The following is an 18085-nucleotide window of genomic DNA, read 5'->3' as shown; positions in this document are numbered from 1 at the left end:
TCCTGGGTCTAATGTCAGGCCTTAACGGGGGCATATGAGGACGGCTCCCAGTGCAGAGTCTGCAAGAAGTTCATTAATTTGGAGACCAAAGGAAACACAGGGTGGGGGCTTCTGATTGGGCAAAGTCATCCTCAACATATGGCGGGAGGTGTAGGCTGTGGAGGGCTGTGCACACACGGACCCGCCTCTGGGGACTCTGGCTTTTCCTTTTTCCCTCAGGATCCTCTCTTCTCATTTACTAAGAGCAGCCCCCCTGCCCAAGCCTGCACCCCGAATTCTTGCTGTAGACAGGTCCTGTCCCAGTCCTCAAATCCAGTGGCTCTCAGCTTTTTGTGACCCATCTCCCAGGGAAGAAAGACGTGTTACATGAGGACAAAAAGAGCCAGCAGCCATGGCGGCTCCACATTCCCTGAGCTCTCCCGAACCCCTCCTTCGTTTCTCACAATGACGGAGGTGTGAGTGCTACTCTCCACGAACAGATAAGGAAACAGAGGCTTGGAAGGTGGCACAATGCATCCGAGGTCACGGGCCCGGGCAAGTGGGCTCTGTTCCAAGGCCCACCTTGAGTGCAGTTTTTGGCCACTGCACTCAAGGTGACTGAAATAAAGCTTGTGGCTTTATTATCTGCAATGCACCCTATTTTCTATTCCAGTTCTCTTTTTAAAAATGCAGAACACAACTCGTTAAATGGATTTCACAGCTCACTAGTGGGTGGTCACCTGCAGGTCCTTGGCAGCATGTGTTGGTTCTCTGAGACCCCAAGTGCCTCGGGTGCACCCACTGGGCCCTCCCCAACCTGTCAGCACCCCTCCCAGCTCCCCCCCTCCCCACTTCGCTTTCCTCCAACCCCACAGGGCCAGGAACAGAACGACCCAACTTCTCTCCCACATGTGAGCTGACAGCTCCGGGGCAGCTCACCGTCCCTGTAGCGCCAGAACTGGGGAAGCCAGGGAGGGTGCCTATCCCCATCTCCCTGGTGGGGAATGTCATTGTGATGCAGCTGGTGAAGGAGCTTCTGCCTAGAGGAGCTTTCATTTCCGCAGGCTTGAGCTGTGGGGCGGGAGGAGATGGCTCAGAGATAGGGAGCCGCTGCTGGGCTGGTGCTTTATTCATGCTCCCCAGCAGCCAGCCAAGCTCCTTAACCCTTGATGGAGCTGGAGACTGGGAGACAGCCAGCAGTGGGCCTTGCATTAGAGCTTGGCATGGAGTGGGGGCTCTTCAATCACCTAGTTATTAATAAATAGTTACTCATTCACGTTTGCTGAGCATGAGCTGAGTCTTTCCTCTGCATTATCATACAGAATCTATCCACAGACCTGGAAGGTTGTTACTGTGATTATCCCCACTTTACAGAGGGGGAAGTGGAGGCCCAGGGACCAAAGTTGCTTGCCCAGTGTCCAAAGGCTTGGACAGGAGGAGCACAGGGTTTTGTTTTTTGAAGGGGGAGACACTTTCATGTTCTGGGGGAGGGATGTCAGGGACCTCAGCAACTGGGAGTCTTGGATTTATCCTGCATCTTCCAGAGACCTCCTGGGCTCTCAGCAGAGAGGCCCCATCCTCTCTCATGCAAACCCCTGCTCTGTCTTTCTCCTGCCTCAGTTTATTCCTGGCATTAATGCCGCTGTGCTGTGCATCTCATGCTGGTTCTCATCCACTCGAGCTGTGTGTTTATGACCCCCATGTCGCTGTGCGTGCAACCTGGCCCACTGCTTCTCACTGTGAGAAGTTGACTTTATGTGTTGTTCTTGTGTCCAGCATCTTGGTGAATCCATATTAGTTGTTATTTGTCTATTGATTCTTGATTGGTTGTTCCATGCAGATGATTGAATCATCTGCAAATAATGGATGTTTTTATAATTTCCTTTCACATCCTTGTACCTCTTTGCTATGGACATTTGTGTTTCTCCCCAAAGTTTATACACTGGAGTCCTAACCCACAATGCAATGGTATTTGGAGGTGGGCCTTTTAGAGGTAAGCAAGTTTAGATGGGGTCAAGAGGGTGGAGCCCCCTGAGGAGATTGGGGCCCCTGTGAGAGGAAGAGACCAGCGATCTCTCTCTGTGCGCACACGCCAAGGAAGGCCAAGCCCAGGAAGAGGGCCCTCACCAAGAACCCAACCATGTTGGCACCCTGACCTTGGACTTCCAGGCTCCAGAGGATGAGAAATAAATGTTTGTTGTTTAAGCCATACACTCTGCGGTATTTTGTAAGAGCAGCCTGAACTGACTATGACACTGTTATTTCTATTTCTTTCCACATAGCGTTCAGGATTTCTAATACAGTGCTGTTGACTGTAGGATCCTTATCTTGTTCCTAACTTTATGGAGAATGCATTACAGTGTCTCCACTAAGAAAAATGTTTGCTGCAGGGTTAAAAATAATTTTTTGAGGTAAAATACACATAAAAGTTGCCATCTTAGGCATTTTTAAGTGTACAGCTCAGTGGTATTAAATACATTCACATTGTTGTGCAGCCATTTCCACCATCCATCCTCATAACTCTCTTCACCTTGTAAAACTGAAACTGTCCCCGTTAAACACTAACTCTCCATTGCCCTCCCCACAGCCCCTGGCAACCACCACTCTACTTTCTGTGTCTACCATTTTGATTTCTCTGAGTACCTCATATAAGCGGAATCATGCAATATTTGTGTTTTTGTGACTGGTTCATTTCACTCAGCTTAATGTCCTCAAGGTTCATCCATGTTGTAGCATATTGCAGAATTTCCTTCCTTTTTAAGGCTGAATGATATTCCATCATATGTACAGACCACAACTTTGATTATCCATCACCTGTCAGTGGGCCCTGGGGTTGCTGCCACATTTCAGCTATTGTGAATAATGCTACTATGAACACGGGTGTACAGGTGTTTTTTGGAGACCCTGCTTTCAATTCTGTTGGGTATGTACCTAGAAGTGGAATTACTGGACTATATAATTCTATTTTTAATTTTTTGAGGCCCCACTATACTACTATCCCATAGCAGCTGTACCCTTTTACATTCTCAACAAGAGTAAACAAGGATTTCAATGCTTCCACATCCTCACCAACACTTGCTGTTTTCTGGCTTTTTGATAGGAGCTCTCCTACTGGGTGTGAGGTGGTATCTTGTTGTAGTTTTGATTTGCATTTCCCTAATGATTAGTAATGTTGAGCATCTTTTCATGTGCTTATTGGACATTTGTATGCCTTCTTTGGAAAAATGACTATTCAGGTCCTTGGTTCAATTTTGAATGAGGTTCTTTTAGATATTCTCTATATATTCTGGATATTAATCCCTTATCGGATCTATAATTTTCAAATATTTTCTCCCATTCTATGTGCTGACTTTTTACTCTGTGAATAGTGTCTTTTGATGCACAAAGTTTTTAAAATTTTCATGAAGTCTGATTTGTCTATTTTTGCTTTTGTTACATGTGCCTTTGGTGCCATATCTATGAAATCAGTGCCAAGTCCAATATCATGAGGCTTTTGTCCTATGTTTTCTTCTAAGAGTTTTATTTTTTTAGGCCTTACATTTAGGTCCTTGATCCATTTTGAGTTAATTTTTTAATATGGCGTTATGGAATGGTCCAACTTCATTCTTTTGCATGTGGATACCCAGTTTTCCCAGCACCATTTGCTGAAAAGACTGTTCTTTCCCCATTAAATGGTCTTGGCACCCTCATTAAAAATCATTTGACCATACATGTGAGGGTTTACTTCTGGGATTTCTACTCTATTCCACTGGTCTATATGTCTATCATTATGCCAATACCACACTGTTCTGATGACTGTAGTTTTATAGTAAGTTTTGAAATCATGAAGTGTGAGTCCTCCAGTTTTGTTCTTTTTCAAGATTGTTTTGGCTATTCAGGGATCCTTTGAGATTCCATATGAATTTTAGGATGGGTTGTTCTATTTCTGGAAAAATGTCATTGGGTAATAGGAATTGCACTAAATCTTAGATCACTTTGGGTAGCACTGACATATTAAGTCTCCCAATCCGTGAGCGTGGAATGTGTTTTCATGTATTTATGTCTTTAGTTTCTTTCAGCAAGGCTTTATAGTTTTCATTGTATAGGTCTTTTGCCTCTTTGGTTAAGTTAATTCCTAAGTGCTGCATGTTATTCTTTTTAGTGCTATTGTAAATGGAATTGTTTTTATAATTTCCTTTTCAGATTGTTCATTGTTAGTGTATAGAAATGCAACACTTTTGCATTTTGACTGTATCCTGCTCCTTTGATAACTTCATTAATTAATTCTGAAAGTTTTTTTTTTGGTAGAAGCTTTAGGATTTTCTACATACAAGATCATATCATTTGTGGACAGAGATCATTTTACCTCTTATTTTCCAATTTAGATGCTCTTTATTTATTTTTCTTGCCAAATTGCTCTGGTTAGAACTTCTAGTACTATGTTGAATACAAGTGGTGAGAGCAGACATCCTTGCCTTGTTCCTGATCTTAGAGGAAAAGCTATCAATCTTTCACTATTGAATATGTTTTCTGTACATATGACTTTTATTATGTGGAGGTAGTCTCCTATTCCTAGCTTGCTGAGTATTTTTTTGTTTGTTTGCTTTTGTTTTTTGCGGTACGCGGGCCTCTCACCGTTGTGGCCTCTCCCATTGCGGAGCACAGGCTCCGGGCGCACAGGCTCAGCGGCCATGGCTCACGGGCCCAGCTGCTCCGCGGCATGTGGGATCTTCCCGGACCAGGGCACGAACCTGTGTCCCCTGCATCGGCAGGCGGACTCTCAACCACTGCGCCACCAGGGAAGCCCGCTGTTTTCATTTTCATTTGTCTCTAGTATTTTCTAGTTTTCCTTGTAATTTCTTCTTTGATCCATTGATTAAGTGTGTGTTATTTAATTTCCACAATTTTGTAAACGTTCCAGTTTTCCTTCTGTTACTGATTTCTAACTTCATCCCATTGTGGTAAGATAAGATACTTTGAATGAAATCTATTTCTTTTAATCTACTGAGACTTAATTTGTGGCCTAATATATGACCTATCCTAGAAATATCCCATGTACACTTGAAAAGAATGTGTACTGTTTTTGTTGTTTTGTTTGTGTTCTGCATGTGTCTGTTAGATCTACTTGATTTATTGTGTTGTTTTTTATTTTCTTACTTCTGTCTGTTACTCTATCCATTATTGTGAGTGCGTTATTGATATCTCCCACTATTACTGCAGAGCTATTTTTCTTCAACTGGTCAGGTTTTGCTTCATATATCTTGACGGCCTGTCATTAGGTGCATAAATGTTTATAACTGTTGAATCTTCTTACTGTATTGAAATTTTATTATTATAGAATGTCCTTCTTTGTCTCTTGTAATCTTTTTAAATTTAAAGTCTATTCTATCTGATATTAGTATAGTCACCCCTGCTCTCCTTTGGTTACTATTTGCATGGAGTATCTTTTTCCATATTTTCACATTCAAACCCACTTGTGTCTCTGGATCTCAAGTGAGTCTCTTATAGCGTATAGTTGGATCATGAGTTTCTATTCATTCTCCCAATCTCTGTCTTTTGATTAGAAAATTTAACCAATTTACATTTAAAGTAATTACTGATAAGGAGGGACTTGCTTCTGTTACTGTGTTTTTTATTTTCTATATGCCTTATTAGAGCTTTTTGTTCTTCATATCCTGCATTACTGTCTTCATTTGTTTTAATTTTTTGTAGTGAAATTTTAAAATTTCTCATTTCCTTTTCTGTATATTGTAGTTATTTTCTTTGTGGTTACCATGGGGATTACATTTAACATACTAAGGTTATAACACTCTAATTTGAATTTTACCAGCTTAACTTCAATAACGTACAAAAACTCTCCTCCTTTACAGCATCATCCCCATCACTGTCCATTGTTAATGTCCTAAAAATTACATCTTTTTATATTGTATGTCGCAAAACATAAATTAACAATTCTTTTAAATGCATTAATCTTTCAAATTATGTAGAAACTAAGATTTGGAGCTACAAACCAAAGTTAACAGTAATACTGGCTTTTACACTAATTTTTTTCTTTAAATATATTAGTCTCTTAAATCATGCAGAAAAACAAAAAGTGCAGTTACAAATTGCTGTTACAATAATACTAGCTTTTATTATTTCCTATGTATTACCTTTATTGAGGTCTTTTTTTCTCCGTATAGTTTTGTGGTTCTGTCTAGTGTCCTTTCATTTCACCTTGCAGGACTCCCTTGAGCACTTCCTGCAGCACAGATTTAGTTGTCATGAACTGCCTCAGGTTTTGTATGTCTTAATGTCTTGCTCAGTTTTGAAGCACAGTCTTCCTGAATTCAGGATTGATTCTTAGCTGATAGGTTTTTTCTTTAAGCATTTTGAATATATTTGCCCTGTACCTTGTATCCTCCAAATTCTGATGAGAAACCTGCTAATGACCTTATTGAAATTCATTGTATGTGAGCATTCACTTCTCTCTTACTGCTTTCAAGATTCTCTTTTTGTCTTTGTCTTTTGAAAGTTTGATGATTAATGTGTCTTGGTGTGGGTTTCTCTGAGTTCATCTTTCTGGGAGTCTGCTGAGCTTCTCTGACATTTATATTCATGTCTGACATCAAATTTGGGAAAATTTCAGCCATTATTTCTTTAAATATTCTCTCTGCCTCTTTTGATCTCTCTTCCTCTTCTGGGACTGCCACATGCATATGCCACTTGATGGTGTCCCACAGTTCCCTTAGGCTCTGTTCATTTTTCTTCAATCTTTTTTCTTTCTGTTCTTCAGACTCAATAATTTCCATTGTCCTGTCTTCGAGCTGATTCTTTCTTCTGCCTGCTTAAATCTGTGGTGGCAATGTTTTGTGCTTATTTCTGTTATTTTCACAGTTATCCCCCATGGCAAGTCTTAGGTGGTATGAGGATATGATGACATAAAATTGTGGAGGTGATCATCCATGGCTGAATTTCCAGAAGCATCTATTCAGGTCCTGCCTGCTTCTGAGCCTCTGCTGCCTACTCAGCTGGAGCCACATGCTCTCCCTTGATATATGCAGGCTCATCTTCACCTTGGACTCAAAAATAAAATGTGTCTTCAGGCCAGGGGCATTGCTTAGGCTCCAACTGAGCCCTGAAGGCCTCAGAATGGAGTCTTTCTCACTGTCAGCCAAGCCTTGAGGTTTCTGGTTGGTGCTTTGGTACCATGTCTGGTATCTGTCACCTTCAGTGGTTCCTGGTCCCTTTCCTGACTCCTCCAGCCATGAGACCAGACACTTGACCCTGAGGCCCACCTACCTGCTGGCTGACCTCCTGGAACATCTGCTGGCCTGAGCATCCATTTCTGGCCTGCCCCTAGTTGCTTTGGGTCCCCAAATGTGACAACCAGGAACCATTGTTGACAGATTTCTCTCAATTCTCTGCCTGTAAAGTTGGGCTATGCTCCAGAAATAGCTGTTGTCTGTTCAGGGAGTAGGTCCAACTCCTGGAGCCTGTCTGCTCCAAGTCTGCACGACCCTAGAACTGCAAAGGGGGCCAGCTGGCAAGGTGTGACAGCACGTGTACATGGAACAGATAGCAGAGGTCCCAAACCCAAAGTGACTTAAAACCACAACGACTCTACAATATGTTCTTTAAGCTAGGGTACTTTGGAGTGAAAGTGGGTATAATTAATAGTTACACCAGGACAACAGCATAAACTGGGACTTTCCTGGGCAAGCTAGGACACACGGTTACTTATAAACTATTAGGGAAGGTTAACCACCCATCCTAGCACGCATGTGTGAGAATAATTTCTAAACAATATCAGGAACCTATAAGAAATGCAGCAGCGTTGAACCTCCTAGTGAGAATGATGCAACATCATGGGGTAATCACATCCTCGGGTGGCAGAGGAAAACAGCCACATAGACAAAGAGATCAATAGACATATGTAACTTTTGTTTTGGAACAACCTTACTCAAGGCATCACCCCTGAGGTCATTAGGAAGAAAAAAATCATGAAATCACTGGGTGTCCTGAGGATACTTTGTTTCCCCTCAAAGTGACTGCATTGATTTAGGGCCAGCTCAGAAGGAAATATGATAAACCAGGAGCATATAAAGAGGGATGCCGGAAGTGATGCTCACAGTGACAGAAAATGTGTCATGAGAGGTAAAGGAACAGGGGAAACAATAGTCTGAGGATGTCACCTCCATTAGGGAAGGTGTTCCTTGTCTTAGAATCCACACGTGTACCCACAGCATTCAGAACAGTGACTGGGGCTTCCCTGGTGGCGCAGTGGTTGAGAGTCCGCCTGTCGATGCAGGGGACATGGGTTCATGCCCCGGTCTGGGAAGATCCCACATGCCGCGGAGCGGCTGGGCCCGTGAGCCATGGCCACTGAGCCTGCGCGTCTGGAGCCTGTGCTCCGCAATGGGAAAGGCCACAACAGAGAGAGGCCTGCGTACCAAAAAAAAAAAAAAAGAACAGTGACTGACAACTAGCAATTGTTCAATAAACATTTGTTCACTGACTGAAAGGCTACAGGATCAACTTGATACGGAGAGTGAGGCCTGGAAGAAGGCAAATCTCGTAGCAATCCGAGGCGGGCTCAGGAATAAAATCCAAGCTTCTCAACTTCTAGCCTTACCTCCAGTGTCTGTGGGAATCACTGGACAGTCTTTGAGCATACCAAACTTCTGTGGATCCTCCCACCACCACTTTGCGAATACAGTCCCTCCTCTACCCCAACACTCTACCACCACAGCCTGGGGGGCCCTGGAAGTTCCACGAGAGAAAGTTCCTTCTCTACCCTCTCCAGCCCCAACTCATCTCTCCTCCAAGCTCTGGATGCACAGTCACTGCTACCCTGTTTGGTCTCACCTGCCACCAGCTCTTTCCTTTAAGCCTTTCCTCTGCTCTGTGTTTTCTGCAATAGAATAGGAATGGCCTCTATGTCTGTTTTCTGCCCACATAAACTGACCCAGTTGGGGACACACGGTTAGGCTTGGTATCCAAATACGTCCGTTCAGGTACTGGTTCCCTCACTTGCTGGGTGAGTATGGGTAACACAGGTCTCTCTCTGAGAAGAGGGGGTGAGTATGGGATAACATAGGAGGTGGAAGATGTGGGTTTGCTAGGGGTGTTGCCCCAGGTGAGAGGAACCACATTAACAGAAATGGAGCGCTTGTAAACATTCAAAGGATGAGACTGCAAACTGGAGTGACTGGGTTGAGATATGTCACCTTTTATGGGACAGAATCTGTCAATAGCTGCTGGGTCTCCAGCCAGGGCAGCTATATATCCTTCCTATCAGAAAACCAAATCAAATCATCTCCTCAACCTACACAGGAAATCTTCTATCCCCCACCCCATCCCATCCCCACCACCAAAGATAGGTCAAAAGGTCTTGCTGGGAATCACTGTTACCTGTTTTCTTCTTGACTTCCCTTCCGGTTGAGAGGGAAAAGCTCAGACAGCCAGTAGAGGACTCGTAGACAAGCTGGTAAGGTGAGTTCACTCCCATGGCTGGGATGTTTGTGGAGGAATCTGGAGTGGAACAGATGGGATTCTGCTTTCAATTTTTTTATTTTAATTTTTTAATCAAAAGTATAATAATGAAGTTTTTGTCCTAGTTGTATGGTAGACCAGATATTCTAAAGTGCCCTGTTGTTACAAAACAACCAATTTCTGGAAGAAAAAGATTTTTTAATGCTGGAGAAGGCTCAGAGTAATTAAGAGAAATCTTTAAAGTTCTCTTCTACGGTGTCCTCCCTTCCCCGCCCTCAATATCTCTCAAGAATGAGGCGGGTGGTGGTGGGATGAATTGGGAGATTGTGATTGACATATTTACACTAATACGTATAAAATAGATAACTAATAAGAACCTGCTGTCTAAAAAATAAATAAATAAAATAAAATTCAAGAATGAAATGACACCAGAGCAGGGAGCAAGGAAGAGAAAGCAACCACAGGTGACGTTACTCTAAGGATAAATGCAGATATAACTGCTGCACTAAGTGAAGAGAATAAACACTGGGCAAGCTAGAAGGAAATTTAGAGTTATCTGTTTCCCCTTATCCAAGCCACAGAAATCAGAGGTTTCTTCAACAATAGATTAGTCTCTTGCAGAATCACATTGTCTTGCGTAAAATCACTTGATACCTGACCACTTAAGAATTAAAATTTAGCACCCCTTTACTTGTGGAAAATCTTGATCATTCTTCTATAAACCTCATCAAATCATTTGCTTATTCTCCCCCCAAATACAGTCATTTCACTAGTTGGGCATGAAACTGTTAGGAAATGTTAAGCAATTCATCACGGCTCATTCAGATTCATAAAGAAAATGGCAAACCTGACCTCCTAAGTAGACAGAAACTATACCTAGAGACTGCACCCTGCACGATGCAAGCTCATAAACAACCACCTTCACTGGTGAAGTTAGGACCACATGAAAAGAACTAATAATAGCCAATGCTGGGAAAGATGGAATAAAACCAGTCAACCCTGCTGGTGTAGAGAAAATGCATCAAGAAAGCAATATTTAGCAAGAACTATATACATGTTGAGACCCTCTGCCCAATAATCTCTCTGCTGGGAGATTAATCTTAATAACCAACACAACAGTGATAAGAAGTAATGTGCATGAAGCTGTGTATTACAGTGTATATTATACTAATAACAAGAAACCTGGAAACCTAAGCATTCAGTTAATTATGGAACATGAACGTTAGAAGGACTCTACACTCACTCAGAATGACAATTGTTAAAGGTATATAGCCATGTTGGAAAAGACTGTATCTGTTAAGTAAAGGAAACTGAAAAATAGAAAAATTGCAGTATTCTTAGGAAACAAACAAACACACACACACACACCCCCCAGAGGGAGGAAACACAAAGGGAACTACAAAAGTGAAAAATAGTTATCACATAAAAATGGCAAGATTATCTGTTTTCTTTTTTGTTGTTTTATTTAATAATATTGCCATCAACTAAAAATCAAGGAACAGTCCAGTTTTCTTTCCAGACAAGCCAGGACTAGTAGGTATTGGACAGGAGAAAAGACAGGAAGTAATTTTATTACTGAGGAAATACTACCTTAGCAATGGAATACCACTCCAGACTCAGTAACAACTTGGGTCTACCTCAGCAGTTAGATGGTTCAGAAAAGCAAAATTCATGCAAAACAGATCAAGAAGAGTTTGAATCTTCTTTTTAAAGCCCTGGGAAACCTATCTAATTCAAGTCCTTCTAGGGTGAATGCTTTTCCAAAAGAAACGGATAGCTCCTTCATTTATATTTGGTTATCTAGATTTTCTTTTCAAACTCTTGGCTTGTTTAAAGAGAGGAACATCAGGAATAGATGTGCCAAGAAGTAAGAGAGATTTCCTGAGGAGTGTGATGGAGGAGAGGCTTGCTCAGCACTCTGCTGATGCAGCCGGACAAACACATCACCGAGAGGCTCTCTGCAAAGTCTCAACCACTAGGTTAACCACAAGCCACGAGAGATGCAGGAAGCCACTGCATCACAGGTGAAAGCCTATGACCTTCCAAGATGCTTAAACACCGTGTGAGGTGGAGGGCTAACGGGGATGACGACATCCTTTTCAAGGTGAGGGAACACAATGTTCAGGTAGGAGAGCGCCGCTCGCAGGTTTGAGGGTGGGTGGTTGGGCTGGGGCTACCAGGACCCCTCCCATGGACTCGCCTACCCACACAACAGACCATCAGGCAGCTGCCCCCCAAATGAGGTGGAGCTCCGAGCCCTATATGGAGTGCAGGGTGCAGAACTCCATGTCTGCTGACAACGAAATAGAGCATAATCAGAGGACCTGTGTTATCAGAGCACAGCTGATCCTGAACACAATGGGCAGAGTACCTTCCCTTAAAACAGAGACCCCCCCCGCAACTTCATGGTAAATAGTGGGAGGATGCTTGATTGGGACTTTATGTTAGAAAAGGAAACCAAAGTTTATCAAGATAACCTTCTCTATCGTGTATTTAACAAAAATCCATTGATATCGTAAGCATATACTAATTCTTATAAGAAATAAAAATGACTGTTTTTTTCAGGTGGTGTGATTTTCCTTTTCTCCTGAATGGCTATATGACAGCAATAAAACATGAGTCCCTTCATGTCTGCCTTTTGCAAAAATTTTTACTGTTAACCCTTTGATAACCAAGTCGCCCTTTCTCCACGGAATAGTCATCCTAGATGACTCTCCTGTCCTCAGCAGTTAACTAGTTTTGCTCCACCGCGTTGCTAATGAGTGGCTTCGTGTGGGCACCCAGAAGCTCTCCAACATCATTTTCATTGACTTCACGAAATCCCACATTTTTTTCCCCCGAGCACTGCAATTTTACTATACAATTTATTTCCCCTGTGTATATGTACATTATCATCAGGTGTTTAACCTCTGACCACCAAGGGAAGCCTGACACACATTCAGAGGACAGGGAGAGACACTAAAAAGGATGGATTTTATAGGTTAGGGCAAATGGTTATGGGATATAAATTTTTTATGCTTTGCATGAAGCCTCCTAACAGTGAGGACTTTCAGGCATTCAAAATGAATACCTGTATATCCACCAAGCTTAAGAGATACAACAGTACAGATATGACTGAATTGCTGTCTTCCAGATCCCAGATGTTCCCCTTCCTGGGATAACTTCCTCTAACTCTGCATCTGTTATTCCCATTCAGCTTTTGTACTTATACTTTGTATAATGTACCCATAAGCAATGTTATAATTTTGTTATTTTAAACTTTAAATAGTATTATACCAAATGTATCCTTCTATAGTTTTTTTTTTTTTTTTTTGCTCAACACTATTTTTTTAGTTTATCTCTGTTGATATGTGTGCGTCAGCGCTTGATTCATTTTCACTTCTCATTATTTCCATCATCTAGATAGACTATAATTTATTTTTCTCCTGTTGATGGACATTTAGGTCGTTTCCATTTTTTTTCCATCCCAAACAATTCTACAGTAAACATTCTGGTATGACTTCTTGCACGTGTGTGTGAGTTTGTCTAGGGCAGTGCAACTCTCAAGTGTGGTCTGTGGACTGGTATGAATCCACACCAGACCATGACCAGCTGAGTACAAAAACTGAGAATAAACATTTACAAGACTATGTAACAATCTGATGTTGCTTAACAATTTGATGTTGCTGTGATGTTATCATGGTTTTTTTGTTTGGTTTTTTTTTTTGTTTTTTTAATAAATTTATTTATTTTATTTATTTATTTTTGGCTGTGTTGGGTCTTCGTTGCTGCGCACGGGCTTTCTCCAGTTGTGGGTCGCGGGCTCTAGAGCGCAGGCTCAGGAGCTGTGGCGCGCGGGCCTAGCTGCTCCACGGCATGTGGGATCCTCCCGGACCAGGGCTCGAACCCGTGTCCCCTGCATTGGCAGGCAGATTCCCAACCACTGCGCCACCAGGGAAGTCCCTATCATGTTTTTAAGAGGGGTGATCCACACACAAGAGACTGCAAATCTTACAAAGTGGTCCTTCACTGCAGAGTTTGAGAATCACAGCTCTAGGGAACGACCCAGCAGAGAAACTGCTGGGTTGTTAAGATGCTAGAGCATCTCCCACCTTGCAGACACCACCAAGCTGTTCTCCACAGGAATTGCACCGATATACATATCCACCTGCAGTGTTCGAGAATACCTGTTGCTTCACATCCACCTCAACTCTTGGAAATGTCAAATGTTTAAGCTGGGGACTTGACCTTTCCACTGCACTCTTGTTGGTATTGTTTGACCTTTCGCCTAAGAGCTGAAGCTCAGGTACCCACCTTTCCCCATCTGTCCGACACTGCAACCACTTCTCCCGATGGTGCTGATGAGGTAGTCGAGAGCTATCTCCTTGGCACCGAGGTGGAGGAGCTGGCTGGCCTCCACGAAGCGCCTTGTAATGTCCAGGGGGTTGGCACCTGGTAAAGGAATCATCAAAGGCAACTACTCATTTTCCTCCAGCATGGGGCTAATGCTTCTATAAAAGGACCTCCATAAACAGCCCAGGAAGTAAGGGGGAGTGATCTATTCCCAGGGTGAGCAAGTATGAGGGGGCTCCTAATGAGAGGGCCTCGAGCTCCCAAGACCTGTCAGGTGGCACTGTGCTCTCTGCCCCCTTGCCCTTCTCTCTTCCCACCCACAGGCCTGGGGACTGACGCTATTGGTATTTAAAATAACACAGAATCCAGAAGGCTCCATCACTGAGGAAACTCTGGGTCCCTGATCTTGGGATGACACCCTCATTGTGGACAGACCCCAGTTCTCACGACTCTCCTGGTTCTGGCTCTGCTTGGCTCTGTCTTGTTACCCACCAACTGGCCCTCCCGATTTACCCCCTCCTCCTGGGTGCTGCCTCTCTCTACCTCGGCATCATTTCCACAAACTCCCCCTTTCAATACCTCACATTGCTCTCATGGCCAGCCTCTCAATCTGGGCTCAGCAAAGCTGGAGGGATGGGAGGACAAAATGGAGAACGGAGAGGGGTGAAAGGATGATTCTTGGGGGTGGTCTCAGGAAGGAGCTGAGTTGCAAAGCGGACCCTTGGCTGTCACCTTTTCACGGTGCATTCTCGTAGACCTGTCTGGGGTGGGTGCAGTGGACGCATACACACATGCCCAGGCCAGACCCTTCCAGGCCCAGAAAAATGAGCCAGGATCCAGTGAGCCAGACTTCGCCGACTTACTGGACACGGACTCCAGCATAGCCTTCATCTTCAGGGTGAGGAGCTCGGCCAGCAGGTGGATAGCCTGCCTCTGGAACCTGTGCAGGGTCTCCTGGCTGGACGGCCCCCAGTGGCCGTTGGTGGGAGAGTGCATGGAGAACTTGGCCGGCCCAGTGGAAGTGGGCAGCATCGGCAGTGGTAGCACTGGCGGGGGTGGCTTCTTCTGGACAGGGACCTGCACAGGGGCCGGTTCCATAAGCACCATGCGCGGGGCTCCAATGCTGATCTCCAGGCCCAGGATCTCAGAAGGGGTAGGGATCATGGGGTCAGTGATCAGCTCCTCCCAGGTGAACTCAAAGATGTTTCTGATGCCCCTGGGTACAGAAATGCCTGCGCTCTGGCAGACGATGAGCAGCCTGGAGATGCGGGCCAGCAGCTTGGGGGCCGTGGCGGTGTATTGCTGGTATAGTTCTCGGTTAGTCTTGATGTCATTCATGGTCCTAGAGCACGCATACTGCTAGGTAATACTGTCCATCTCAGACAAGGAGGACCTTCAGCTGTGAGGAGGCAGACACCCTGAGAGCTGAATGAGAGCCAAAGTTCTCACCTAAGGTGAGGCCTTGGGGACAGATGGAATGGAAGTGCTGAAATGGCCCTTACAGGTCATTGAGCCAGGGCATCCTATGCGGGAGGATAAATAATTGGTCACTCTCTCCCACAAAGGGATGCCCCCCGTCACCCCACTTCCCTTCCCAGGGACGTGTCAGAGACCACGTTAGTGAATCACTTTGGGAGGGGCCTGGGGATGAGCAGGTTCCCCAAACGGACCCCGGGCTGGAGCAAGGGAAAGGATGGGGAAGGGAAAAATGTTCCATCGCACCTTTTGTAGTCAGAGATCTGAGGGTGGAAGATCTGCTTGTGGTCTCTCAATAAAAACCTGCAAAAACAAAAAGATGTTTCATTGGTTCCCTCTGGGGGAAGATGATGTGGATGGAAGCTCCTGGTTGCGATGCAAGGATGGGCCTGGATTCAACATGTACATCCAAGGGCGGATGGGAAAGGAGGAGGAGGAGGAATTTTTTTAATCCAATGACTAATATCGTTTACCACATCTCCTCAAATCTGGAACTTCTGACAACTCCTGCTACCGCAGCCTTCTAGTCATCAGTTCTACCACCTTCCATCCTGACAACCACTCCCCATGACGTCCATGGCCCTCTTCTCCTGCCAGACAATCCTCATTCTTTCACTCTTCAAACTGTGTCCTCTGGAGCCACCCCAAATTTGCCATTCCAGAACTGCGCCCCTGGTGCACACCCTCAGAATTTACAGTGCAGCTGCCCTGGTGTGAAAAGGATATTATCTTTCCGGTTTCACTGATGAGGAATCGAAGGCTTATAGAGACAGAGCTCTTGGTCAGGAGTTGCCTGCCTGCAGACTCTTGGCATAGAGAACTTTCCAAAGACAACACGACTTCCTCACGGGCTTCCAACTGAACTGCCCATCCATCAGCAAAAAAATCTTCTAGGAACAAGAGTCCCACAGAGCAACCCCTTCAGACATTCTGCTGGTTTGCAGATAAACTGGCTTTCTACATCTATTTGCTGACTCCCTGGCATCTCTATTCCTCAGCTTTGGAGACTCAGAAAAATAGGTTCGTTTTTAAAATGATAAGTCTACAGAACAAATAGACCACTCAGAATCTTGGTCATCTGGGCAACCAGCCAGAGGGATCTGACCCTGACCATGCAGGGCAAATCTGTTTTAAAGCCAGGATTCAAGTGAAGAGAAGATGAATACAATCCTTGAAATGTTAACTGGTTTGAGGAACCCCACCCCACCCCCTACCAGTTCCTTTCTTGTGAGGTTAATTTTGAAGATATGCCTTACAAACAGATAAAAGCTGGTTTTTAAAACAGCTTTATTGAGATGTAATTCACATACCATACAATTCACCCTTTTTAAAGTGTACAATGGTTTTTAGTATAGTCACAGTTGTGCAACCATCACCACTATCTAATTTTAGAACATTTTTATCACCCCCCCCAAAAAGCCCATTAGCACTCACTCTCCATTCCTCCTCCCCCCAGGCAACGACCAGTCTGCTGTATGCCTCTATAGATCTGCCTGTTCTGGACATTTCATATAAATGGAATCACACACTATGTGGTCTTTTGTGACTGGCTTCTTTTACCATCATGTTTTTGAGGTTCATCCAAGTTACAGCATGTATCAGTACTTCACTCATATACTTCATTATATGGAAAGACCACCATTTGTTGATCCATTCAGTATTTTTTGGACACTTTGGTTGTTTCCATTTTTTGGTTTTTACGATGGAACATTCAGGTACAAGTTTTTCTGTGAATGGATGCTTTCATTCTCTTGGGTTGATACCCAGGAATGGAATTGCTGGGTCATATGATAACTCAATGTTTAACATTTTTGGGAACTACCAGGCTGGTTTCCAAAGTAGCTGCACCATTCTACAGTTCTTTTTACAAAACCTGTAATGAATGAGGTTTTAAATTTCTCCATGTCCTTGTCAACACTTGTTATTATGTCTTTTTGATTTTAGTGCCATCCTAGAGGGTGTGAAGTGGTACCTCATTGTGCTTTTGATTTGCACTTCCCTAATGACTAATGATGTTGAGCACCTTTTCACGTGTTTATTGGCCACTTTTCCACTTTTATATCTTCTTTGGAGAAAAGTCTTTTCAGATTGAACTGTTTTTTTTTTAAAGAAATATCATTTTAAACTAAATGCACAAATAACCTCTCTCTGTTACCATGTATTATCTCTGCAAAATTCAGCTAGAGGTGACCACGTGACTCCATTCTGGCCTATGAGATGCAGGTGGAGCTGTTGGGTGGGATCCTGGATATCTTTTCAAGAAGTCTGTCTGCATGGAGAGAACACTTTTTCTTTACTCACTACCCTTCTCTTTCTTCTTGTCTGGAATGGATGAGATGGCTGTAACTCTGGCAGCCATCTGGAGCCATGAGGTTACCTTGAGGAGGGAAGCCATGCATTAAAGGTGGCCGAGCAGAGGCACAGACCCTGGACTCCTGCTGACATTGCGGCACCCACACACCAGCACTTAACCACCTGCCTCCAAACTTGTTTCACCTGAGAGAATGAACCCCTAATCTCTTTAAGCCCCTTTATTCAGATCTCTGTTCCTGCAGCCAAATGTGATTCCTGACGGACAACCAGCCGTGTGGGAATAGCATCACTCCCTCCTTTCCATATATCTAATTTTCATTGTCACTCTTTCATTTTTCCATCACTGAGACACAGGCCTTGCCCTCAAGAAGCTCAATGTTCAACAGGCAGAACAGACTTACAAAATTGATATAAGGGTCACACTGCCAAAAAAATGTACAAAGGCCATGAAAACCCAAAGCCAAAAGTCTAAAGGAAGCTGCACTGAAGGCTGTCATAGAAGATGAATAAGAAGTCACCAGGCAGGTAGGAG

At 43.9% G+C, this 18085-nt stretch overlaps 1 protein-coding gene across 1 annotated transcript in view; it reads right to left on the bottom strand.

The window, feature by feature from the left end:
* LOC307059847 (uncharacterized protein C3orf20) overlaps positions 1-15102 on the bottom strand; it is a gene marked incomplete at both ends in the record, with an annotated part of 30874 nt that extends 15772 nt beyond the window's left edge. Inside the window, 3 exons of the mRNA XM_079714077.1 lie at positions 9352-9471; positions 13726-13863; positions 14628-15102. Of these exons, the coding sequence (XP_079570203.1) occupies positions 9352-9471; positions 13726-13863; positions 14628-15102 (733 nt within the window). The remainder of the gene's footprint in view (positions 1-9351; positions 9472-13725; positions 13864-14627) is intronic.
* Between the last annotated feature and the right edge of the window lie 2983 nt (positions 15103-18085).

This window comes from Hyperoodon ampullatus, assembly GCF_949752795.1.
Source record: "Hyperoodon ampullatus genome assembly, chromosome: 10".
Classification (NCBI taxonomy): Eukaryota; Metazoa; Chordata; class Mammalia; order Artiodactyla; family Ziphiidae; genus Hyperoodon; species Hyperoodon ampullatus.
Note: the sequence above shows the minus strand (reverse complement) of the source record. Positions and strands in the feature narration are given on the sequence as shown.